Source organism: Phacochoerus africanus, chromosome 11, assembly GCF_016906955.1.
Source record: "Phacochoerus africanus isolate WHEZ1 chromosome 11, ROS_Pafr_v1, whole genome shotgun sequence".
NCBI lineage: Eukaryota > Metazoa > Chordata > Mammalia > Artiodactyla > Suidae > Phacochoerus > Phacochoerus africanus.
In genome coordinates, this window is record NC_062554.1 from 9,980,044 (window position 1) to 10,005,407 (window position 25,364).

The following is a 25,364-nucleotide window of genomic DNA, read 5'->3' on the forward strand; positions in this document are numbered from 1 at the left end:
CTGCCCTAAAAAGACCCCCCCCCCAAAAAAAAAATGAAAAAAGTGAACTAACAGGCATGTGTTTAACATTGTTGGTGCAAAGTTCCACGGCAGGTGTTCTAGAGGTAAAGAAGTATGAGGCTCAAACCTTATACTTGAGGGGGATTGTGATCTAGTTGGAATCAAGGTATATAATTCATGAAAGGTTTTATCCCACGAGTGGTACAGAACCTAAAATAATAAAGGAGGCACCTCACAACATTACCTGACTAATCAGCTGAGTGAATCTTGCTCAGTGCAGACAGCAAACTGTCCCGGCATCATATATTGAAGAATCGCTTTAACCACTGTTGACACTGCTGCCTCTTTCAAATATCAAGTTCCCCTACATACATGGATCTGTTTCCAGGCTCCCTATTCTGCTTCATTATTTTATTGTCTGTCTGCAGGCTAGGACCACATTTTTAATTAGTGTCATGTATAATTTCTTTGTCTTGTTGAGGGTTGAGCCTCTCTCTCCTTCCTGACATTGGAACCTTTGGAGAGACAGACGAATAGAAATCAAAATGTCAACATTATTACTGATAAAGCCACTTGGAAAATGCAGCTTTAGATCCACATGAAAGGGCTCGCAAAGACATCACTCAAGGTGAAACTTACTCTTGCAGTCACGATGGGAAGCGGAGAACTCCAGGCTCTCGCCACAGAGGCAGGCCCTTAACTGTGCGGCAGAGAGCCGGCAGTTGACTCCTGCAGGAACCCAGGTGGGGCTAAGCCAAGGATACCCAGGTTTTATTCTTCCCTCTAAATTCGCCGATCGGAAAAGGCCCGCTTCCTCTAAGAGCAGGCGAGTGGGAGGATGGAGCGGCCGGGAGCGCTGCTCCTAAACCAGGCTCCTTCACAGCCAAGGAAAAGGAGGAGCTGCCCAACTTCCTGGATTCGTGGTCGGCAGAGCCTCCTAGTTACGGGCCCTCTTCAAAACTCTTCTGCCTCTTCTTGACTCATGAATTGTATTTGGGGAACGTGACAGCTTTGTGGTAGTGGGTCTTCCTCGCTGTGAACGTGCTGTCTCTCTCTGTGTTTTCTCTCTGTTTCTTGAACACACCTCAGTGACGTTTTAAAGTTTTCTTCGTAAAGGTCTTACACATCTTTTAGCAGGTACTTCGTCCTACCGTTTTGGTTGCTGTTATAAATTTTTTACGACAACGTCCAGCTTTTTTGTGGCTAGGGTACAAGAATATCACTGATTTTTGTGTTTTGAAACTGTATCCGGCGCACTTGCTAGCGTTCATTGCGATGGTTTATCTTGGAGTCTCTTGGATTTTCTGTGTATACATTTTTTTCGTGAATGATGGTGTTTTTTCCTATTTTTACAACTTTTATTGCTTTCTCTTGTCTTACGTTTTATTATGGAAGAGGACCTGCAATGGTGGATATCCTGGTCTTATTCCTGACTTTAAAGCAAATGCTTCTTTTCCTTAGTTACCACATTTATTGCATGTTTGGATAAGGTATTGTTAGCAAAAGAACGTGCCTTTCTATTCCCAGCTCACTAAGAAGGTTTTTTTTTAAGTCACGAATGGATATATTTTGAATTATATGAAATGCTTATTATGTTTGTGTAGATAATACTCTTTATTCTTCTTTACTGTGTTATTAACTATTAATACCTTTTCTGATTTTAAACCATCTTTGCCTCCTAGGATATGTTCTGCTTGGTAGGGATGTATTATTTTTGTGCGTATTATTGGATTGGATTTGCTAATATTTTTAGAATATCTGCCTCTGTGCACTGAGATGAGGCTAGCTTACGATTTTTCTTTCTCCGATAATAATCCTTGTCTGATTTTGGTAACAAGGTTATGAGAGCCTCACAAAATAAATCAAGGTTCTGTCTTCTTTTGTATTCTCTGAGACAATTATGTAAAGTAGGAATTATCTGTTGCCGTACGTTGAACGTCTGAAAAACGTAGCGTTCATTTGTTGAGGGGGAAAGTGGAGGTTTTCAGCTGCTGATTTAATTGTGAGGGTTGTGGGTCTGGTGGTGTTCTATTTTCCCAGTTCCTCATTAAGTCACTCCAGGTCTCTCAGTCTCCGAAGATTCCTCTTCTCTAGGTAGGTGCCTGGAACTCTGTGCCGCCAGACCCAGAGGTCACATTTCTGTCCTGCTCCTAGTTTGCATTTAGGGACCTAGGGCCTTCCTGGCCATTCCTGCCGTCATGAAACAGTCCCCCTCTTGGTTCCCACAGTTCTGCCCTCCCCTGGTTTTCCTCCTTTCCGCTGCTCTATTTCTGCTGTTTTTCAGAGTCTTCTTGACCCTTCGACATGGAGTTCTCGGTGGCCCCATGTGAGGCCTCTCTTTGTCTCTGCTTTCTTCTCATGTGAGCTCATCCCCTGCCCCTGTTTTGAAAACCGTCTCTCTGCTTCTGGCTCCCCATGTTCTATTCGCAGCGTAAGCCTCTCCTGCAAACTCGGTGTAGCCACAGACCTGCCTGCCACCTCCCCTCGGGGTGTCTCAGGCACCTGAGCCTCTGCATCTAACGCTGTCCTTCCCCCGGGCTCCACAGTGACACTCTCTTGACCCAAACCAGAGGCTCATCCTCGATCATCTTCTTTCGTCCCTTGTCCCAGAACCTGTCTGGCTCATCAGCAAACCATGCCCTCTCCACCCGCCAAGCATCCATCAGATCCGACCACTTCCCGCCATCTCCACTGCTTCCAGCCTGCCCCAGCCCTGCAGTCTCTCACCCAGACACTGCACTCGTCCATGCTGGCTCCCTGATGTTACTCTTGCCCCACCTCTGTTCATTTCCGCAGTTGCCGGGCGGATCCTTTTAAGTTACAGCTGTATCCGACTCCCCGCCAAGCTTCAGTGCCTGGAGCCAAATCCAGGCTCTTTGCTACCTGGCCCCCAACAAGTTCTTTCCTGTCTCAGAGTTGGCGCATGAACTGTCCTTCTGTCCAGGATGCCCCCTCCCTCGTCCTTCTCTCCTGCCACCATCTGCATCCTTCCCCTCACACAGAGGGGGCAGTTTTAGAGAGGGCACCACAGAGATTTTTGTGGGCAAAGAATAGACCACCTTGACTAGAGGGCAAATTCATTATAGGAAGAGAGAGCATTTGGGTTTTGTGGTACTTCGAGCTGATGCAGTTTGGAAAGCCTTTTCAAGAAAAAGACTATAGGAGTTCCCATTGTGGCTCAGTGGTTAACGAATCCGACTAGAAACCAAGAGGTTGCGGGTTCGATCCCTGACCTTGTTCAGTGGGTTAAGGATCTGGCCTTGCTGTGAGCTGTGGTGTAGGTCGCAGACATGGCTCAGATCCTGCGTTGCTGTGGCTCTGGCGTAGGCTGGTGGCTACGGCTCCGATTGGACCCCTAGCCTGGGAACTTCCGTATACCGCGGCAGCGGCCCAAGAAATGGCAAAAAAAAAAAAGACTATAAAACTGCAAATACAACATGAGGAGGGAAAAGTCAATCTTTAAAATGAGAAACAAAATCACATCAAATTACTGAAACGTCAGAGATTAGATCCCCTTTTTTCTAGATCTCTTGAGACAGTTTACCCAAAGTGCTTACAAGGAAATGCTTCCTCATTGGAGCCTGACTGTGCTTCCCCTCCTACAGTGGTCATCTCCAGCTACTCTCCTTCCAGAGGCATAGATAAATTAAATGACTTTCCAGGCACGGGTGACCCGTGAGCTTATGGCAATAAGACTAGAGTCCAGGGAGTTCCTTTTGTGGCACAGAGGAAAGGAATCCGGCTAGGATCCATGAGGACACAGGTTCGATCCCTGCCCTTGCTCAGTAGGCTAAGGATCCGGCATTGCCTTGAGCTGTGGTGTAGGTCACAGATGCAGCTCAGATCCGTGTTGCTGTGGCTGTGGTGTAGGTCAGTGGCTACAGCTCAGATTCAACCCCTAGCCTGGAAACTTCCATATGCCGAGGGTGCAGCCCTAAAAAGCAAAAAAATATCTAAGACTAGAGTCCAGGTCTCCTCTCGCCAATGTAGTGAATCCATCAGCCCCCAGATTCGTGCGTCTGTGCGCCCCTCTCTGCCAGCCATGCAAGCACATGGGCATTGAATGCATAGGAGGTACCATGTCATTCCAGTGCTGTGATGAAAACTGGGCTGCTGAGCTAGATGCAGAGAAAACTGGGCTGCTGAGCTAGATGCAGAGTACTGCGCAACGCAGGCTGCATCATGATCCGAGTAAAGGCCGCCGCCGCGGGAAGCCAGGCTGGAGGTTCCAAATCTAAACAACGCTGGAACAAATACTCCCAGCCTCAGAGGAAACCTGAGAATTGAGAGAGCAGCCCCGGGCTGAGGAATTACTCCCAAGCCTGAGCTCCTCAGGGCAAAGGGTAAAAAAACGCAGGCTCCTAAGGGAGCCTCTTACATCTTTTGAAAAAGGAAACACTTCCCTCTAAGTGTGCTTGTTACCATTCTCAGATTGGTCCCTGCAGAAATAGATTGCCGTCTGTTCTTTCAGTGTCAAGGATTTCAAACTGGCTGAAGATCAGTGCAGACACTGAATTCCTCCTTATGGTAAGCTTCCAAGTGATGTGACAGCTTGTTTGGCTTTGTTTTTGGAAAAAAAAAAAAAAAGACAATGTGGTCAGAATTCCTCTAACGAAGTGATGTTTTTCTTTCATGTTACGAAACTCTTATCTAAAATCAGAAGCATCTCCCTGATGAATCCTGAAACCACTCCTCTTCCTCACAAACACAGCCACCCGGGGCACAGCCCTGAGCCCTTTACGCCAGCCCTTTCCAAAAAGGGTCTTCGTTTTCTCATCCTCTGGTCACTAACCGGGTTGTAACTGCCAAGCAGCACAGTTTTGAAAAGCAGAATCTCAGCTCAGAGGTTATATTCCTGAAGACTTTGGTTAAAAGCCACCGGCATGCCTCTTAAACCTCCCATTTTTCTTTCTTTTACGACCAGCTTCAGAGTGGTCCCGGATTCTAGGTGCCATGCGCGTGCACGGCTGATGCTCGCGCTGAATCACGAGCAGGGAAGAATGCTCGGCGAGCCGCCGCGTGACGGCTGCCAGCGAGACGATAAGTCGAGAACCGAGCGGAAGCATTTATGTGCTGTGCTGGCTGGGATCGGGCTGTGCGATGCTGCCCAGCATCCAGGGCCTGGGCCAGCGCCTCAGTGATGTGTCTCCACCGTCTCTCACCCCCGCTCGACCCCAGACATGCCCTGCTCGGCTCTGACCTCAGTTGTTTGCTCAGACAAGTTCCTACCGCCGAGAATCGCCTGCTTTGGCCTCTGCCCTCTGCAAGCGTTGCTCTTCCTTCCAGCTCACATCCCACCTCATTCACCGACCCACTCAGCAGGCCCAGGGGCAGATGCCCAGATAAACGCGTCCTCCCCCAGAAGCGCAGCCTCCCTTCCCCACGGTTCCCACCCCCTAGGCTCTGGAGCAACTTGGGGCTGGGGCTGTGTCTCGCTCATCCTGTGGTCCCAGCCTGGCCCCGGGGAAGGAGGTGTTCGCTGTGGGCTGAGCAAGTGAGAGAACGAACCAGCCTTCTGTCCTATTCATGGAGGAACTTGAACTTGCATTGAGGCAATAGGAACAATATTAATCAGCAGCAGAAAGTATCAAGTACTACAAGAAAGGCAGACAGGTTATCTGGAACATTCGTAGGATGTCATGTCCTTCTGGGTGTGAGGGGTGTGGGTGAGACCCGGGTGAGCCTTCACTAGAGAGATGGCATGTTTGGGGACCCAGAGCACAACAAAGGAGTCAAGCTCATGGAGACAGAGGTATAGGCCAGAGTGGGAAGCAGCTGCCCAGTCGCAAAGAGCATGGGAATACCCTGGGTTTGAATATCAGCTCTGCCACTTCCTGTCTCTGTGACTTCAGGCAAGTTTAAGCTGTCGGCTTAAATTTATCTGTCAGATGGAGATAATGGGGCCTACCTATAGCATTGCTAGAAAGATTATACATGAAAATGCTTGGCATACTTCCTGGCATGCAGTAGTAGTTAATAAATGGTAGGTATTATTATAAATATGTCATGGATAAAGGAATCGTGGCTGTTATCTCTTTTGGGAATTCAATCTACTCTTTATTACAGGTGTTTTGTTTTTCCTTTAAATCTGCAGGCATCTCCTTACAAAGAGGTATAGGATAGGATTCTTAGTCACGTTTTGTCATAACTGCTCCCGCTGCCTTGTACATTCGTGGTTCAAAATACCCTCTCCCTCCCACTTTCCCCACGTCCTTTGTATGACCCTTCTGAAGCCTTAAAGATAAGTACCCTACAAATCTGTTTGCTCACCTGCCTTTTTTGGTATTTATCTTCTTAGGTAACTCTCACCTGTCATGAGAAGTGACAAAAAATAGGGAGTTCCCGCTTTAGCTCAGCAGTAACAAACCTGACTAGGAACCATGAGGATATAGGTTTGATCCCTGGCCTTGCTCTGTGGGTTAAGGATCCGGCGTTGCCGTGAGCTGTGGTGTGGGTCACAGATGCGGCTTGGATCCCAGGTTGCTGTGGCTGTGGTGTAGACCAGCAGCTACAGCTCTGATTCAGCCTCTAGTCTGGGAACTTCCATGTGCCTCGGGTTTGGCCCTAAAAAGCAAAAGGTTACGAAAAATCAAAGTCACTCATTTGCAAAATTTTCCATGTTTTTATTTGAACTTAAAATGACTCTGTGAAGGAGGCGGGCAAGGATGATGATCACTCTTTTACAGATCCGAAAACTGAGACTCGGAAATCACGTGATAGACTTGCCATGGTCACGTGATGATGAGTGACTAGATCTGGGGCCAGAAACCCAGATCATCTGATGCCTCGTTCCACGTTCTTGTTCTCGTACCGGGCTGCTCCTTATGAGTTGACGGTCGTTCCTTTCCTTCTCCGCCCTTCCACAGCCCCTTGTCACTGAATTCCTAACACCGGCTACCTTTCCCAAGGAAACCCACCAACGTCAAATCCAGGGTACCAGAAAAATACCCTGCAAAACCAGAGCCAGCAGTTCTGGTGAAAACATTCTTTGTCGCTTATTTTATCCTATTGGCCTCAGAGAGTCATAAAACTTTGTGAAGGATTTAAGAGCTTTGACCAAAAGAAGCAAAAGCAATTACATGGTTTAGCTTCACTGGTTAAGAAACAAGCAAACTGAGGGAAGCACCTGAGTTGGCTTCAAATGTTTGTTGCCCATAATGTTTGTCTGCCTTGAATTTCATGTTCTTTTTTAGAATAAAACATGATAAAAGCAGGATTTTAAAACCACCTGTCTTACTTTATGGGTTTGTTTGTTTGTTTATTTGTTTTTTCTTTTTTTTTGGCCATGCCCACAGCATGTGGACATTCCTAGCCTAGGGACTGAACCCACACCACAGCAGTGACCCAAGCCACTGCAGTGACAATGCCAGATCTTTAACCACTAGGTCACCAGGGAACTCCAATTCTAAGTTTCTCTTTTACTGACTAGAAAGCACCACAGTACAGTGAAAAGAGCACTGGGTTTGGGAATCAGAAAACATAGGCTCCAACTTCAGCTCTGTCATTTAATTTTTCATAAATTGTTTTTGTGTATCAGTTTTTTAAACGGAGTGAATAGCCCCAGCCCTATTTCCCAAGCATAGCTGTATGGAGCACATGAGATAATGTCTCATTTGTGGTTTATAAACTAAAAAGGACTGTACAAAATATTATCAAGTATTATTCATGCATTTAGCAATTCATTAAGTGTCTCCTCTGCACATAGCACTGTTCAAGAGACAAAAGAAAACTCAAAAGTGTAAGATCTGCCCTGCCTTGGCTTAGTCGACAGTTGTTTAGTTTATGTTCTGAATGAGTAGATAAGACAAATTAAATATTTTGAAGACCATGTCTTGCAAAAATATTCCCATGCATGATTCAGTCTTGCCGTCATGTGGGACGTAGAGCCTGAGCCCCAGCTTCAGTGGACAGCCGGTCACAGGGTGGAGCTCAGCCTCAGACGGACTGACTTGATGCAGGACCAGGCGTGCCATTTGTGTAGAGACTGCATCAGTTTCAGTGACCTCAGCACTGAGAAGTATCATCCTTGGCTTTTCTGCAGCTGCTGGAATATGTCTCCTGAGTCCTTCCGGCATTTAATGATGTGACTTTGGGAGAAGTTACCAGTGGCTCTATGTAAGGTCATGTCATGTCAGTAGCAAAATCTCTAGGTGATGTTTCCGGTGCTGTTTCTGATCTGGTTCTCCGTTCCTTGGTATAAATGGAATCAAGCTCAACAGCTTTTCTGAATGATTGAATGAATGAATGGGAAAGAAAGTAGCTAAGAACTTTGACTCATTTTAAGAAAGCGAGTTGTTGGTTTTTTTTTTTTTCAGTAAATTGAGAATAATGAGAATTGAGAGCAAGTGAGCCAATCTTTCTTTAAAATCAGAGGATAGCCGTATAATAATTCAGCTTTTAAGCCAAACCATTCACCTGTGAAAATGAGGTAGTATCCGCTTTATTTTTTCTTATTTTTATTTTTTCCATTATAGTCAATTTGTTGTGTTCTGTCAATTTCTACTGTCCAGCAAAGTGACCCAGCTTTTGTATCCTTTTTCTCACATTATCCTCCGTCATGCTCCATCGCAAGGGACTAGGTATAGAGTTCCCTCTGTATGCAGCAGGATCTCATTGCTTATCCACTCCAAAGGCAGTAGTTTGCGTCTACTAACCCCAGACTCCCAGTCCGTCCCACTCCCTCCCCCTGCCCCCAGTATCCACTTTACCTCAAGCCTCTAACCTTTTTTTTAAACTTCACGTTTTAAAAGCAAATCTGTCTTCTCGCCTTCTCTCCCTCATTTGCTCATGCTGAATTCAGATCTAAACTCTAGCAGGTGACCCCTCAGGGGCTTAAAAACCAGGTTCTAACTGATGTTGGTTTTTGAATTTAGATTGAATGATGTTGTCTTTCGCGTCTCCAAAGTGCTTCTTCAGGTGGGGCTGGCCTTGCAGGGTGGCATCCTTAATATGAAAAGTGAAGCCTGGTCAAAAATAAATGAAAAAGAAAGTTTTATGGGAATTATTTTCCCTAAGACAGCTATTGTAGAAGCAACCTTGACAAGTCATCTCATTGCCTCTAGACAGGAACTCACAAGGCATGTGGGTATCTGTAGTATTTTAAAAGACCTTGGGGGACCAGGCTTCTTCCATAACTCATTCCAGAGTTTAAACACCCTCGCTTCAGGAAATTCTTCCCTATATTTAACTTACAGGCCCCCTTCTGCGGTTAACACCCATTTCCGCTTTTTTCTGTCTCCAGTCAGGATGGAGAACAGCTGGCCAGCATCCTTTGTACCTCACTCTCCATCAGTGAGAAAGCCATTCGGGTACCCCCCGCCCCGCCCCCGGCTCCTTTTCTCCACCTCCAGCAGCCACGTCTTTGAACCAAAGTGAGGGCCTGTTCTGTTTTTATTTATGCCTTATTTCTTCCTATTCATTCCTTTTAATTATCCATGGATACAATTTGGAAAATACATAAGAATGTCCAGATGAGGGGAAAACAATAGCCCTCTAATCCAGGGAGAGGACCCGCAGTTAAGTGAGTCAGTTTCTGTGTTTCTTATACAGCTGAGATCATATCAGCTGGACCAGCACTGAAATAGAGTCTGAGCCACACATGTAAGAAACGTAAATTTCCTGGCAGCCTCATGGAAAAAAAAAAAAGTAAAAAGGAATAAGTAAATTAATCTGAATAGTATATTTTGTTTAATTCCAATAAAATAGTACCTTATCGACATGTAATCACTATCTTTAAATTATTACAAAAGTAGTAATTGTACACTCCTTTTTTAGACTAAACCTTCTAAATCCAGGATGTATTTTATACTTACATCTCAAACCCAGCGAGCTGCATGGCCAGTACCCTGTAACACGTGACCCTGTCGCTACTGTGTTCAAGCCCAGTCTTTCCAGTTGAATATACTGTTTTTGTATATCACTTTTTAAGCCTTTGCCTAATAGCGTTACGAACTTTTTAGCATGGTTTTAATGGCTGCATAATATTTCCCCATTTAGATTTGCTGTAACCATCATTAGACAGTGTTGTTTTTCATGTTATAAGTAGCCCTGTAATGTTCTTTTTTTTTCCTTTTTTTCCCTTTTACATGAACTGGATGTTTCTCAACACAGTGCCAAGAAAAAGCCATAAATTATTCCTTTCGGGTACAACTAATCAAATCCACTTATTCATAAAACGAGCACGTTCACTCAGTATCTATTCTTGCCCATTAGATTGGGAAGTGGTGGAGGATAGTTTCTTCTTCTTCTTCTTCCCTTGTGTTTTTTTTTTTTTGGCCAGACTCACGGCACAGGGAAGTTCCCAGGCTGGGGGGTGAATTGGAGCCGTAATTGCTGGCCTACACCACAGCCACAGCAACTCGGGATCCGAGCCACGTCTGTGACCTACACCATAGCTCGTGGCAACACCAGATGCTTAACCCCCTGAGCGAGGCCAGGGATCGAACCTGCGTCCTCGTGGATCCTGAACAGATTCGCTTCTGCTGAGCCACGATGGGAACTCCAGGAAGTGGAGGAGTGGATTTCAGGAAAGAGAAAACCAGGTCTCTCCCGAACATTGTTTGCAGTGTTGGTTGGCTCCGCAGTCGGACTGCATGCATATTATATTTTCTTATGCCTTAAACGCCTTTCCCTCCGTTTCTTCCTCCCCTCCGTCCCCGCATACACTCACCCAGTCTGCTTGACTCCCCCTCCCCTTCCAAGTGCCAATCCGAGGCAGTCCCTCTGACGAGGGCTCCAGGTGGCTGCTGGCTTCCTCGCCCGTTATAATCCACAAAACGGATGCTGTATACAGAGCGCCACGGTGGGCTGGTTATTGGCTGTCTTCTCTACTAGAAACTCCTTAATGACAGAAACCTTATTGTATAAGCCTCTTTATTCCCAGTGCCCGGCAGACCGCTAGGCAGAGATTTCACTGTCGAGTGAAATGCGTGTTCAAGTACAGGCGATCGTAGCAAGCATCCGTGGGATGGTATAACTACAAGCATTGTTCGAGGCGTTCCCGTTAAATCGGCGTGGCTGAAGAAGGCTTTGACAAAGAAGGCGGGACTCGAACTGGGCTTTGGGAAGAGGAGGGGCGGCCTTAGCAGAAAAGCCACTTACATAACCTGTTCTCAGAGGTCCGTGTTTCTCGGGAGGAACTCCTTAGCATGGGCTAAGCATCAGCACATACGCATCCTTCGAGGTCTGAAATGCTGTCCTGTTCAAGAAGGCTGTAGAGATTCCGTCTTTGCCCATCAAAAACGGACAGGGGCTTGTGGAATTAGAAAGGACCGCTGGCTGCTTCAGGATGATCTTTGGGTTTAAGCTGTGTTTCACCTTTACTGTTAAAGATCCTTGTGTGTGATGCTTGTTCAATGATCCGTCTGCTAGTGGATAGTAGAGAGATATGTATATAATAGGTCATGTCACGATAGCTAATATCAAGTGACTGTTACTGCACACCAGGCACTCTTCTAAAGCATTTCGAATGTATCATCCAGTTCGCTCATTTAATCCTCTCAGCATCCCTGCGAATTAGGGGCCGTTATCGTCTCTCGTCTTACACACGAGGAAACTGAGGCACGGAGAGGTCGAAATAACGTAGCAGTAACACAGCCATCAGTGGGGAGCTAAGATCTGATCCCAGGCTGAACGGTCTTAGGGGCTTTACTTCAACTGTTGCTCGGTACAGCCTCTCTTGTAACTCTGTTCAGAATAAAATGTTTTGCATAAGGGATCATTGAGCATCAGAAGAGGAACCTCCCCCTGGTTCTCTTCATTCCTTTCTGACTATTCCTCATCTCACTAGCAGGCTCCTCTTCTCCTGCCTCATCATGAAAAAACTGGCTCCGCAGTGCTCATCCTGGATCCTCTTTCTCTGATTTTATTCTTCACCCGCTCCCCAGGGGTCCTCTCTGCAACTCTCATTTCAATTATCGCCCACGTCGAAATGGAGCATAAGGGTCCATCTTCAGCCCTGGTCTCTCCTAATATCAGACCTCCGTTCACACTGCCTCCTGGACGTTTTCATAGCCCATTCTACGTGCCCATGTTTTTTCTCTCGTCTTCCACCCCTGCCACCGTAAGCCTCTCTGTCTTCCAGTGCGCCATCGTCAGCAAAGGGCATCTCCATCCATTCTTTACCACTGGCCAGGAAGCCAGGCATAATCCTTGGTTCCTCGCCTGCCCTCTTCTTCCCCCCATAGCAGCCTCTGCCGACTTCCCCGCATGCGTCTAGCTGTCTGGATCTGTACATTTCCACTCTGGTCCAAGCTTCCGTCATCTCTCACCTGTACTACTGCACAGCCTGTGGTCCCCCAGCATCCGCTCTGCAGCCCCTCCAGGCTCTTCTCCAGCTCCAGCCAGAATGCACTTGTAGGAGTTCCTGTCGTGGTGCAGCAGAAATGAATCTGATTAGTGAATCCATGAGGACACAGGTTCAATCCCTGGCTTTGCTCAGTGGGTTAAGGATCCAGCGTTCCCGTGAGCTGTGGTGTAGGTTGCAGAGGCAGCTCGGATCCTGCGTTGCTGTGGCTGTGGTGTAGGCCAGCGGCTACAGCTCCCATTCAACCCCTAGCCTGGAAACCTCCGCATGCTGCAGGTGTGGCCCTAAAAAGATTTTTTTTTAAATGTACTTTAAAATACAAATCCATCAGTCTTTCTCTCTCTCTCTACCCTCCTATACACACATACACACACACACCCCCCCAAGTCTAAAACACTTTAATGACTTAAACGAAGAGAAAAATTCTTAGCACGGCCTCTGGGCTTCTGCTAGGTCTAGACCTCGTCTTCCTCTCCCTCGTTCTCTTCTGCCTGCTGCTCTTTCTTGAAGAGCTTTTGAGTCCTCAGCCGTTGTTCTCTGTCTTGACACAGGGTCTGGACATACGCACCTCCTTCTCCTGGAAGGTGTCTCGCCTGGTGAAGGGTTCCACCAGCCCTTTGAATCCCGGCCTTTTCGGAGTCGGTTCTGTTCTAAGCCTTCTTAGCCCGTGACCTCGCCTGCACACAGCCGGTGTCAGAGGTTGTCATTTGACATTGGTGCCTGTAATTCCGTGACAGATGTCTGTCCTTTCCCACTCGGATGGAAGATCCACACCAGTAGGAACCATGACTTTTTCCGCACTCACTCTCGTATCCCCAGAGCCTTGTGCCCGGTAGATGTTCAATATATGTTTGAATGAGGGAGTAACTAATTCGTTAACACATTTTGTTAATACGCATACAGTTTTTGCTGTCCCTGGGGTAATACAGACCAAAGATAAGATTCCCAAACACTGTCCCCAGGGTCCCGCAGTCTCCAAGCAGTGACGAAATGACAACGGACTGAAATTCAGGCATTTCTTCCAAAGGCCTCCAACATCTCCGCAGATGGTGGCAGAGCTATCCATTTTTCTTTTAAAATAACAAACAACGAAAGCCCCATGGTTCGGGTCGCGGCAGAGCGTGGAGAAATGTGCTGGTTGGACTTTAGCGGCGTCTTTCAAAGGTTGAATCCCACAGATTCTGTCACTGGCGTCTGGCGTCGAAAGCGTGCTGGAGTTCTCTCTGCAAGTCTGCTTTTTAAATTCTGACCAAGATTTTAATGTCCCTCTCAAGTCCTTTCTGGGGCTGGCCTCTGAGACATTGCTGGCTAAGGTGGATTTTTTTTTTTCTCCAGTTTCCGGCATAAACACTAGCACTCCCGTGTTTTAGGTGCTGCCCAGATGCTCCGAGGGGGCCATCAGCTGTGCTCCTCGGCGTTGCTCGCTGCTTCTGCAGAACGTGCGTCTGTCCTCTTCCTGTGTGTCGCCTTGTCTGACTGTGACTCAGTCCCTGCATTTGCATGGCGATTTCTCCAAGCAGACGGGTGAAGTGGTTGACCTGCCAGCTCCTGGGACCTCGCTCCCTGGAGGATCACTGAGCCCCGGTTGCTCAGCCTCGAAGCCACGCTGGCTTCCCGATGGGCTCTCTGGGCTGTGGACACCCTTCAGCCTCTGTGCACAGCCCGGGCCAGGACCTCTCTGGTCCGCACGGGCCCAGCTCGAGGGCCGTGGAAGCCCTCCCATCCCAGCCGGGGGCAAGGGATTTCTTCAGCCTGCCTGTTTTATCCTTTGCCTGTGGAACTTCCTCTGTCACAGATGCGTCTTTCCATCAGTGCTCAGCTTGAATAAAATCTGAAGGCTCCCTTGTTCAGTGGTACCTTTTGAAACGCTCTGTTTTTATTTCGTCAGACTTTGGCAGGCTCCCTTCCACGCGGAGCCCAGGGCACAAGTGACCATTGGCACAGGTGTCAGCCAGCGCTTTGGCCCAAGACTGTTTCGATTTTTATTTTGTCTCTTGTTTTCGTTAACACCCAGGGCAAAGATGAAGCCCTTTCGCTTATCGGTAACGGTGAGAGGCCTCCAGATTGCTCGCCTGTGGCCAAGAGACCGCACGCTTAAAGCTGTTAACCCCAGCTACCTCCAGGGAGATAAGACCTCGCTGTTCCCTTTGGCTTCCCCGGAAGGAGGCCTCGTGCTTCTACGAGATCCGAGGGGGAAAGATAAATCCCAGCCTTTGCTGGATTTTGAAAAAGGATAGTAGCCTAATTTATGGAGGTGGTGGTGGTATTTTTGGGTGGTTTTTTTTTTTTTTTTTTAACTAACTTTATGTCATAATTTCTCAGCTGCCAAAAGACGTAATTCTGCCTCAGCTTCGCCTTGGCAACCTGCTTTTTGCTCCGTGCAGCCCCGCCGTTGCTCTGCGTTCTTTAAGCAGTAATCTTTAAGAAGGTGAGAAACTATTATTGCTTTTTAAGCACAGTTGACATGCTATTGGCGCAGAGAAGTACCTAGAGCTTCAAACATTTCTAATGGCTCTAAACCAACTTAAACACCTCCGTGTAGAGGTCCCACTGCCATGAGGTCATAGCTCGCGACCAGGGGGAGAAAGAAGAAGATCAAATGTTATTTAAAAGCGTGCGGGTGGGTTTTTTTTTTTTTCTCTCTCCCTCTCTCTTTTTTTTTTCTCTCTCTCTCTTCTTTTTAAGTATTCTTATTCCACCGAGGTGTCGCTGTAGATTTTGGCCAGGATCCAGACAATCAAGATTTAGCTTTTTGACCTGCTGTGATCTAGTCAATGTTTCTCAGAGGAACGTTTTGTAGGCGGGAAAGACGCATATTTGAGACCATGAATTGTCCTCTTTCCCAGTGCTTTACAGTGTGAGAAGCTGGCTGTAGGCAGATAAAACCTGCACGAGGGAATCTGAACAAGGGGGGGGGGAAACTTCTCAGAGAGACAAAACTTCACCCCAGCTTCAAGAGCTCACCTGACATGGGAAATCTTTACCTTTTTTTTTTTTCTTTATTTCATTTTTCCCTAAGTCTCCACATTTACGTCATTTCTTGGCAGATACTTAACTGATACTTAAAATGCATCCGAATTCTTGTAACAACCTAAGTCCTAAAAGAAAAAAAAAAAATCCATGCAAACTTAATGGAATAGAAATCAAATAGAAACAGAGACCCCATGTATTTTGATGGCAAGTCCTAGGGATGGGGAGGCAGAAGGAAACTAACAACGATAGAGTCCGACCGCCTCTGTGCAGTCCCTGCCAGTTGCCTCGTGACCTTGGGCAAGTTACCTAATCTCCGTGCCTCAGTTTTTTCATCTGTAAAATGGGGGTGATCTTCTTACTACTTCACAAGGATGTGAGGATTAAATGAGACCATATATAAAGCCATTTACAGAGTACTTACTCCATGGCACTTCATAAATGTTGGATGCTGTCATTTTGTCATTAATAATTTATGAAGTACTAAGAATTTTGCTGGTAGATCTCATTTATTCCTAAGAGCAATGCCTGTTGTTTGGTGGATGTACCCACTTTACAGGAGTGGAAACCTGGGTCCAGAGCAGTGACCTGCCTCACTGTCTCCCCTATTTTATAATGACGGAGCTCCACGTGGGGCTGTGGAATATACATGAGAGACGTGGAGATGGGAGCACCTTTTGGACCAATGCTTTCTAACCTCGTTTCCTCTCTCCCTGTATCTTTTCTGTTTTTTTTTTTTTTTTTTTTTAAAGAAAGGCTAAAGCTTCAGGCAGTCACACCAACAGAAAAGGGAGGTGGGGGGCTTGCAGGGCAAGGATTGTGGTGTGGAAGGAACTGGCTCTGTCACCTCGCAGGCTGACTTCATGGCAAGGTAGCTCACATGATGGTCCCAGAAGTGCCACGCGGGGTCCTCGTCGTTTCAGGTGGGGAAACAGAGAAATTCTCCCTCGTATAAAAATCCCCTCTCCCTAAAGCTAAAGTCATACAGAAAAACGGCGAAATTCATGCAGAAGAATGATACATCCGAGGTTTGGGTACAATGGGAACGTACCTCAAAGGATTCTGGGAAGTTAGCTCCTGTAAATAGAGGCAGTTGGGGGTTTCCACTTGATTCAAAGCACCCCCCCCTGCCCCCGCCCCCCGGCTCCCCTTGTACTCTTTCTCCCAAACTCGACTCCCTGTCTGCCTCTTGGAGGGTAGCTCCCTGATGTGCAAAAGTGGGCGGGGTGGTAGGCAGAGTTCTGCATTTGTTCCTGCTTTAAACAGTGTTCTGGGAGTTCCCTGGTGGCACAGTGGGTTAAGGATTTGGCTTTGTCACTGCTGTGGCGCAGGTTCAATCCCTGGCCCTGGAACTTCTGCATGCCACAGGCACAGCCAACAGATAAATAAATAAACAGTATACTGTACAGGAAAAAACAGTAGAAGGAAAGAGATCTAGATTCTGGTCTTCTCCTCTGCTACCTGTTAGCCTGTGTTTCTGTCTAAGGCATTAGCATGTCTTGGAACCTCAGTTTCCCGTTCTGCAAAACAAGGCTAATACTGTTGAATTCCAGAGCCCGTGGAAGCAAATAATAATGACAGCGACCACAATTACAGCTACTCTTGCCATCCGTGTATGTACGAGGCATTGGGCCAGGCGGGGGTTTGAAGTGTGTTGTTTTATTTCATCCTTACCACAGTCCAGTGATCTGTTTTACAAAGACGAAAACTAGCTCACAGAGAAGATACCTGACTGCCTATCGTCACTGAACTGCTGAGTACCGAGTTCCTCCTTAGGCTCTAGCTCGCTCGTGGTTGCAGATCCAGGAGTTTGAGCGTCCTTTCTCATCACCACCACTGTCTCCCGATGCAGCCCAAGAGATAACAAAAGGCAACTGCCTGCAGTAACTAAGGACAGAATGAAAAAGAAATCGGTCCCCTTAGTGAGAGCCCTCAGAGAAGAATCTTGATCCCAAGAAGCCAGATGTAAGCCAGGCTAACCCACCCCCTTGACCTCTAAACTCCCGGCAACTTGGCTGCTCCGTCGTCATGCTGTCGTTGGGGATCCTGGGATAACTTGCAGCAAAAGGCTTATTATTAAGTCACGTAACAGTCCCCGATGCGGTTCAGTTACTCAACAACCTGTGCCCTGTTTCGCTAAACCATGGCCTCGTAAATTTGTAGGTTGTTGGTTTTCAATAAATTCCTTTTAATTGCAGCATTAAACCCCAGATGTTAGGTTTCCAGTTTGGACCTCAGCCAGGCTGGGAGAGACAGCCAGTCAAGGCAAACAGCTGACGAGAATGTGTGCAGTGACCTGGGCAACCCGGTCCAGTCGTTAAACCTCAGGCTCTGTGCCCCCACATCTAGTTCCTGAGAACACAGGGGCCCTGGGCTGGAGTGGAGGATGAAGACATGCTGCCCCGTTTCCTGCTTCACCCGCTCCTCCCCAGGACCCTCAGGTTTTCTCTGCTTGTTTCTAAGTAGGAATTCCCTATCGGTTATTTTTCAAATTTAAATAATGCACTGATTGCATTCGATAAGTGAGTTGTCAACCGTCTTTAACACTTGGTCTCATAATTTGTACGTCTGTTTCAACCCCTTCCTCCGTCTAGGTAAAATAATTACGAAGCCAGACTTGAACCAGACAAAAGGAATCTTGAAACCTTCCGGGCCTTCTTTTTTTAATTGCTACCTTTCTCTTTTTAGGCCATAGTAGAGGTAAAATGGTCCTTGTTTTCTTGTAAGAATTTAGCTAATACTGAAATGTGTCATGACGGTTCCTTCTAGAAACCCTCCGATAAAGAGGAAAATCAAAATTATTTTATTAAAAATGTACGCATTGTGTTTTTGTAGAGATGCTCACAGCAGTTTGTTTTTTAATAATCAAATTTTAGAAATGTCCTCAAGTCACAGCAATAAGGAAACGATTAAGGAAGTTGTGATCTGCCATTTACTGGAGTAGCCAGTTAGAATTGTTTACCAAGAAGTTTTAATAACATCCAGCGGCAGGATACAGAACTGTATATACATAGTACAAGTACAATGTTTGGGTTTTGTTTGGTTTTGTGTCTTTTTTTAATTAAAGGCGCACATATAAAATCAAAGGCTGAAAGGAAAATATCCAAAATTAATAACGGTTATTTGATGGCTTTAGGCTTGTGAGTGATTTTTATTTTTCAATATGGTTTGTACTTTTTTTTTAGTTTTCCAAGGAGTATGAATTATTGTAATAATTAAAAATGCATGTGTGTTTGTATATATTTTAATGCAGTCATTCAGCACTTGAGCTGTTTAAAGCTCAGCTATCTTAAAAATTTGGAACATTGCTAAGATCCTGGAAGTAATAAAAAAATTAATCCTGAGCAGCCAAAACTAACGTCGCAAAACTCATATAACAAAGCATATGATGCCCAAGATAGCCTCTCGTCCATCACGCAAAGGCTGTTCACTCTTGCTTTACACACACTGCTCAAGGCATCAATCTGCTTGACAGAACACAGCAAATTCGAAGCAAACATCCGGAAGGAGAAGCCCTTGCAGACAAGAGCACCACCTCGAACACGGAAGAGGCTGAGTGCAGACTTAGGAACTCAGACTCAGGTCTCAGACTCAGAAACACACCCCTGAAAAGCCTGTGGTTTCTCTACTATATCATAGTTAGGAAACCAAATCCATACTGATGGCCCGGGGTTATCAAGAAAATACATTTTTTTGTTCAACCTATTTTTTTAAGATTACAAGAAAGACTGACGAAGCTTTGGAAAGGTTTCCTGGCACATGGCTGCAAATGGGGAAAGAGTCCACGTGTGATCAGAGGATAGATGCTAGGTGTGCAGACTTCCTTACTGTCTGCCCGTAAGACCTCATCTTCTTACCTTCTTAAGAGGGAACGTGTCAGGTTTTCTGAACTGTATTTGATGCTATCATTATGCGAAGTCTCACAAAAACCCCGGGGAACTGGAGAATATCACAAAAACCAGGATGTCAGCAAATGCCAAAGTCTCCACCTCACAAAGCCTTCGAATCCTTCCATCAAAATAAGAGTAACACCCCTGAGCTTAGCTATAGGTTGGGCAGGTTAAATGAGAAGGCCTGGAGCATGGCATTTGGCTTGACGTCCGGCATATTGCTGGCACTTGGCGAATGTTAGTTGAATTCGAATATGATTTTCCCCACATGGGATGCTCGGTTGTAGGTAGGCTCTGGAGTCAGACCAAATCTAGTTCAAATGTGAGTTCTGGAACCTCGAACGAATCACCTAACCCACCCACCTGCCTACCTTTTTCACAGGGTAGATGTGAGAGTTCAGCCTTACCGATGCTCAAGAAAAGAGGGTTCCCCTGCCCATTGTAGCTGGGGACAGGGATGGCACACGCTTGCTTTTCCGGGGCACAAAATTGAGGAGAGCTTTCCGGGAGTCTCAGAATCCAAGAGGCCTGTTCTTCCTGCCCTTTTGTCTGCCTGCCTGGAGGCCAGCAGAGAGCAGCAGAGCAGGGTCCCCCAGGCTGGGAGAGTGTCAGGTCATTCACCCTTCAGAGCCGTGAATGTTTAAGCACCTGGCCTGTGTTCGTATGCTGCCGTCAGTGTCACCGGCAGTGTTCCACATGGGTTCCTGGGCTGGACTGGCAACTGGAAGCTTGGCCTGTCTGCCCAGAATAGACCCAACTGCGGGGGGGGGGGTGCCGATGCGGTTTTGGTTCGGTTACCTGGGCCCCTGCAAAGTCCTGTAGAGAGAGCTGCTGTCAGCAAGTAGCAGAGTGAAAACAACAAGCTTGGCAAAAATGTGCAGCTTACCCAATTACTGTGAGTTTTGACAACATGTTAACTGAAAACGTAGGTTAGAGCCAGCAGATCTTGCTCCGTTTGGTTTTTCTTGAGAACTAAAAACAGTCATTTATTCATCTACTCGCCTGGTTCTGTATGTGCCCTGGGGACCACCCCTAATTATGAAATCTCACTTGGCATCGACACTTAGAGCCAAGCAGGGGAGTCTGATGGGCCCGTGGATTAGAAGCAGCCTTGTAGTTGTCTTCTCAAGAAGAATAACCTTTGCTCAGACCCCAGGGATAATCCAGCATCAGAAAAAATCTGAGCGAAGAGGGAGCAGGGAGATGGCCTCAGGGTTTGCGGCTGTGGACCTGGGAGAAGGAACCCGAGAGCCTTTCTTCTTTCCCAGGGCACCTGTAACAACTGTGACGTGATGATGTGTTATTTCAATAATCGTGGCTGTCTTGCTCCTGCAAGATGAGAAGCTCCTCGAAGGCGGGGTCGGCTCCGTGTGTCTACACCCACATGGGGTAGCTCTTTGGTGGGTGGGTGTTGTCTCAAGTCCAACCTCTGCTCCTGCCTGGTTGTGGCCTTTTTGCGAGCTGCTTTTCTGAGTGTGTTTCCTCATCGGAAGAACACAAGTAGGTGGATCTTGTGTTTGCACGTCCTTCTGTCTCTGGACCCAGTCTGTTCACATGGTTACATTGAAGCTGACCGGCTTCAGCCAATCAAGTAGGATGTCTGGAGCTGGGATCAGTACTTACTCTGGGGGTGGCTTACCTAGCACAGTGTGTAACACAGCCATCACTTCCAGGCTCTGGATACGCTCTTTCCATTATCTAATTATTATTTATCATTGCAGGCTTTAGAGCAATAATGTAAACCCTGCTTTCTCAACAGGGTTTTTGTGAGGACCAAGGGAAACGATGCATATGAAATTACTTCTGAAACTAAAATGCTTTGGGTAGCCCAACAGTCGTTATTATTGCTGGCCCAAGGTATCTTCCTGAAACGTAACTCAAATTCAAAACTTAGGTACTGAAGGAGTTCCCATTGTGGCTCAGCAGGTTAAGAACCTGACATGGAGTCCGTGAGGATGCAGGCTCGATCCCAGGCCTCGCTCACTGGGTTAAGAATCCGACCGTGCTGCGAGCTGCGGTAGGTTGCAGGTGCAGCGTGGATCCACTGTGGCCATGGCCATGGCCGTGGCTGTGGCGTAGGCTGCAGCTGCAGCTCCAGTTAGACTCCTAGCCCGGGAACATCCATGTGCCGCAGGTGCAGCTGTAAAAATTTAAAAAATGAAAGAAAAAAGAAGGTCCTGAAAACCAAGTATGGTCAAATGTGTGTGACTAGCATTATAAAGAAGAGGTCATTTCCCAAGTTAATTTTTTATTCAGCATAAACACACACCCCCCTCTCCTTGGTCCTCTCTCTGCCAGTTACCTAAGGGAAGGTGATTGGCATTTGGGATTGGCAAAGCCAATCCTCAAGTCATGGGTTTTAGTCCAGCGTCTCCCTGCATCGCTGAGGTTACCAAGGGCAAGTCATTGACCTTCTCTGCCCAGGGAGGGTCCCCGCTTGATGAGGTAAAATAAGACTTGAGCCTTAAAAACACCAATAAGATCATCAGTAGCCCTTCTGGCACATGAAGTTGGTCACGTCCGCATAGAATATTCTTTCCAGAACCAGCCTTTCCAGTTGCCTCGACGCCTCCGCATACGACCAGGTCTCTAGCCCCGTCCTGCCCTGGGTATTTGCCTCTGGTATGTGTCAGTATGTCTTGTGTCTTTCTTGAAAGAAGCTCCCAAAGTTGAACCCAGACTACTTTATGTTGGTTCTTGCATTTGGACACGACAGTTAATGCTAAGAGTGAGTCTTAGCAGTTGGTGTTCTCTCCAGCCCAAAGGCGTCGCTTCCTGTCTCTGGATCCAGAAGGCTTAAGCCGAGGTCTGAAGCGGAAAGTAACTTCTCGTTTTTGTTTGTCTTCTAGCGACAGACATCACACCTCCAGCGCGATCCCTGTTCCAAAGCGACAAAGCTCCATGTTTGGGGGTGCAGACGTAGGCTTCTCTGGGGCCATCCCTTCACCGGACAAGGGACACCGGAAACGGGCCAGCTCCGAGAATGAGAGACTCCAGTACAAAACCCCTCCTCCCAGTTACAGCTCCGCAGTGGCCCAGCCGGTGGCCGGCGGCCCCCCCGAGGGCGAAGCCGAGAGGAACACGGCGTCTCTGTCTTCCTCCTTGGACACCTCGTTGGACTTCTCCAAAGAAACCAAGAAGAAAGGGGTGGATCTGGGCACCAGCCTGCACGGAGGCCACGCGCGTGTGAACCCGAGCCAGGAGCAGGGCCCGGCCCTCCCGGGGCCTCCGGCCACCGTGAACGGCACCCTCCTGCCCGGCGAGCAGGCCGGCTGCTCCAGCGCCCCGCTCCCCGGGGGCTTCCGCCCCGGGTCCGAAGCCGAGCTCCGCTGTACCGTGGAGCAGGCGGAGGAGATCATCGGGCTGGAGGCCACGGGCTTCACCGCCGGCGATCAGCTGGAAGCCTTTAGCTGCATCCCCGTGGACAGCGCCGTGGCCGTGGAGTGCGACGAACAGGTGCTGGGAGAATTCGAGGAGTTCTCCCGAAGGATCTATGCCCTGAACGAGAACGTATCCAGCTTCCGTCGGCCTCGCAGGAGTTCTGATAAGTGAAGCGAGCAAGCGAGCGAGTGGACAGGCAGGGGGGACCAGGACCGCGGCCGCCTGACATGAGGATAAAGCTGCACTGTTGGCCTTTGTAACACCGACGACACAAATGGCCGATTCCCGGCGGACAGGCCTCAGCAAAACAGACGGTGCGAGTGGAGGAGGCCCTCCGGCTCGTTGCCCGTCAGTGGGCCAGACGAAGCGAGCTTTTGCTTTGCAGGCCTGATGCTGGTTTCCAGGCAGGAGTCCCTCTCTGGCTTTTGTCACCTTATAGGCACTTGTCTGCTTTTTTATGCACACGTCTATGTTATCCTCAGAGGGAAGATGATAATATATAAGTAATATGATGAACTTGCCTTTAGATTCTCCTAAGCATTTGCCCTCGCCCTTCACCGGTTTTGAACCTTTGGGGAAATTGAATATTCGGCAGAGGGGCTCCACCGTTTCCTGAAGGCTCTTTGGCCATCCATTAAGTTGATGAGCAAGAAGCACAATGGTCTCCTTACACCCAAGCTTCAGGCCCTGTCCCCAGGCCCCACCGTCCACCTCGCTGTGCCCCCATCCTCACGGCCGATGCGTTGTGCATCCCGACAGCGGAGGGCGTCAGAGTCCTTGGTTCTTGAAAGCAGCCGCCGCGACCTCCCCTCTTCTAGTCAGCCCCCCCTCCTGATGCGCCCCTCATTATATGGAAAAAGCCTCACCTCTGGCGGATGCCAGGGGACCCTCAAGGACCCCCAGCTTACAGGAGTCGGGTGGCATTCAGGTCCCTTTGGAGGCCAAAGTTCTTACATGGGCAGCTGCTGGGGTCAAAAACTGGGCCTGCTTTCTGGCCATGCAGTCACCCTAGAGAAATCCCTACATGTACATCCCACGTTAATTTATTAAATTTCATTCGGAAAGGAAGGCCTTGTATATGATGAAATTTATGTAGAGTCAGCCTGTCCAATGTGCAAACTGCAAGGCAGTTGAGGTAGTTGGATTAAGAGACTAGATGAGGCATAGAATTCTATTGGTATGTGTGCAATTGCATAAATATTAAATTATGTTTCTAAGTCCATTTTCCTTCCTGGAGCTCTGATTTCATTTGCTATTGCTCTATACTTTATATACCCAAGGACATCGCCTCAGGGTTGCAAGCTCTTTAAGGAAATTTTATGCATATATCCATGTATTATATAGAAGAATAAAAATGGAGTTTACTTCACTCGACCTGATTTTTTTTTTCCCTCCCAGCTTTGAAATTCCTCTCAAACCTGCATCTCCATATGTTACATCATGACAGGACGCGCCTGAACCAACCCTGTGGCTGTGTTTAACCTTGTTGACGTCATCTGAGTTTACATATTGTGTACAGCCCCACACCTGCACAGGTGTACTCTGCCGTAGCTCACCTGTCCTCCGTAACAACTTAGCTCATGGGTCTCACATCATTTTCGTATTTTAGCCAAGCTTTCCTGGGCTCAATTTTAATACAGGGCTGTGTTGTTAAGTGGAATAGCTCACGTTGTTGTGTTTCATGTAGAGTTCACAGCATCATCTCGAGACAGACCGACCCAACCTGCAAGCAATTAAAAGCTTTAACTTGAGCTGAAGAAATCCATCTTATTCCTCGTAAAGAGGTGGAACGCCTCTAAACCTGGACCAGAGGCCATCTGTGGAGTCATGGCCTCTTTGCAGTGTAGAGTCAACGAGGGTAGAGAGAGACATGGGCTCGGATGTACGTCGGACTGGGCACTGGGGAAGTGACATCAACCCCCTTGCAGCCCTCCGCCCCCCCCCCCAAAAAGAGCTTTTGAGGGACCGTGTTAGTATGGAGCAATGGACAGTGAATCGCATGTGATTCGTGACTCCCCCAGATTTGAGAGAGAACTTTATTTTTTGTCTTTTCTGGGACCGCACCCACAGCATGTGGAGGTTCCCAGGCTAGGGGTCGAATCGGAGCTGTAGCCACCTGCCTACACCACAGCCCACGGCAACACCGGATCCTTAATCCACTGAGCGAGGCCAGGGATGGAACCCGCAACCTCATCGTTCCTAGTCCGATTCGTTAAACGACTGAGCCACGACGGGAACTCTGAGAGAACTTTAAACTTCACACCGAAGTCAAAGACGAGGTGCATTCAGGCGCAGGCCCTGCAGCCCGGCTCATGGCATCCAGAGGGACCATGGATGGGAGCGCCCGCAGTTCCAGGGGGCAGCTCAGGCCAGCTCAGGTTCCACACAGCCTCCCGTTTGTGGGCTCCCTGATTCTGGGGTTCACAGCTTCCCCCCGCCCGTAGCACGAAACCCCAGCATTGCATGCGGTCCGGTGGCCCAGACCTGATGGAGAAGTACCTACACGTTGGCCCGGCCCACGCCGCATCCAGTGATGTTTCGCCTCAAAACATCTCTTAGGTTTGGGGGGTTGTTTAGTTTCGGTTTGGGGGTTTCGTTGAATTTGTTTGATGTCTGCCGTCTCTGCCATGCACGGGTAGAAGCTACTGTGTTGCCTTCTCCACGAATAACTCTTCAACGTTTTCCAAAGCTGCAGTATTCGGTGTGCCTCTCTTTAAAGTGGCCGTAGCCAAAATAGGGGGTGAGGTGTCATCTCCTCCTGGTCGTTTTGATTAGTCTTATACGTCACTAGAAAAAATAAAATGTGCTTCAGAGATCTA

The 25,364-nt window shown here is 47.7% G+C and overlaps 1 protein-coding gene across 2 annotated transcripts in view; it reads left to right on the forward strand.

Moving 5' to 3' along the window:
* Window positions 1-24,488, forward strand: part of UVRAG (UV radiation resistance associated) — a 283,852-nt gene extending 259,364 nt beyond the window's left edge. For both annotated transcript variants that reach the window (XM_047752708.1, XM_047752709.1), the window contains one exon: window positions 22,014-24,488. In XM_047752708.1, the coding sequence (XP_047608664.1) occupies window positions 22,014-22,716 (703 nt within the window). In that variant the 3' untranslated portion in view covers window positions 22,717-24,488. The remainder of the gene's footprint in view (window positions 1-22,013) is intronic.
* The last annotated feature ends 876 nt before the right edge of the window (window positions 24,489-25,364 follow it).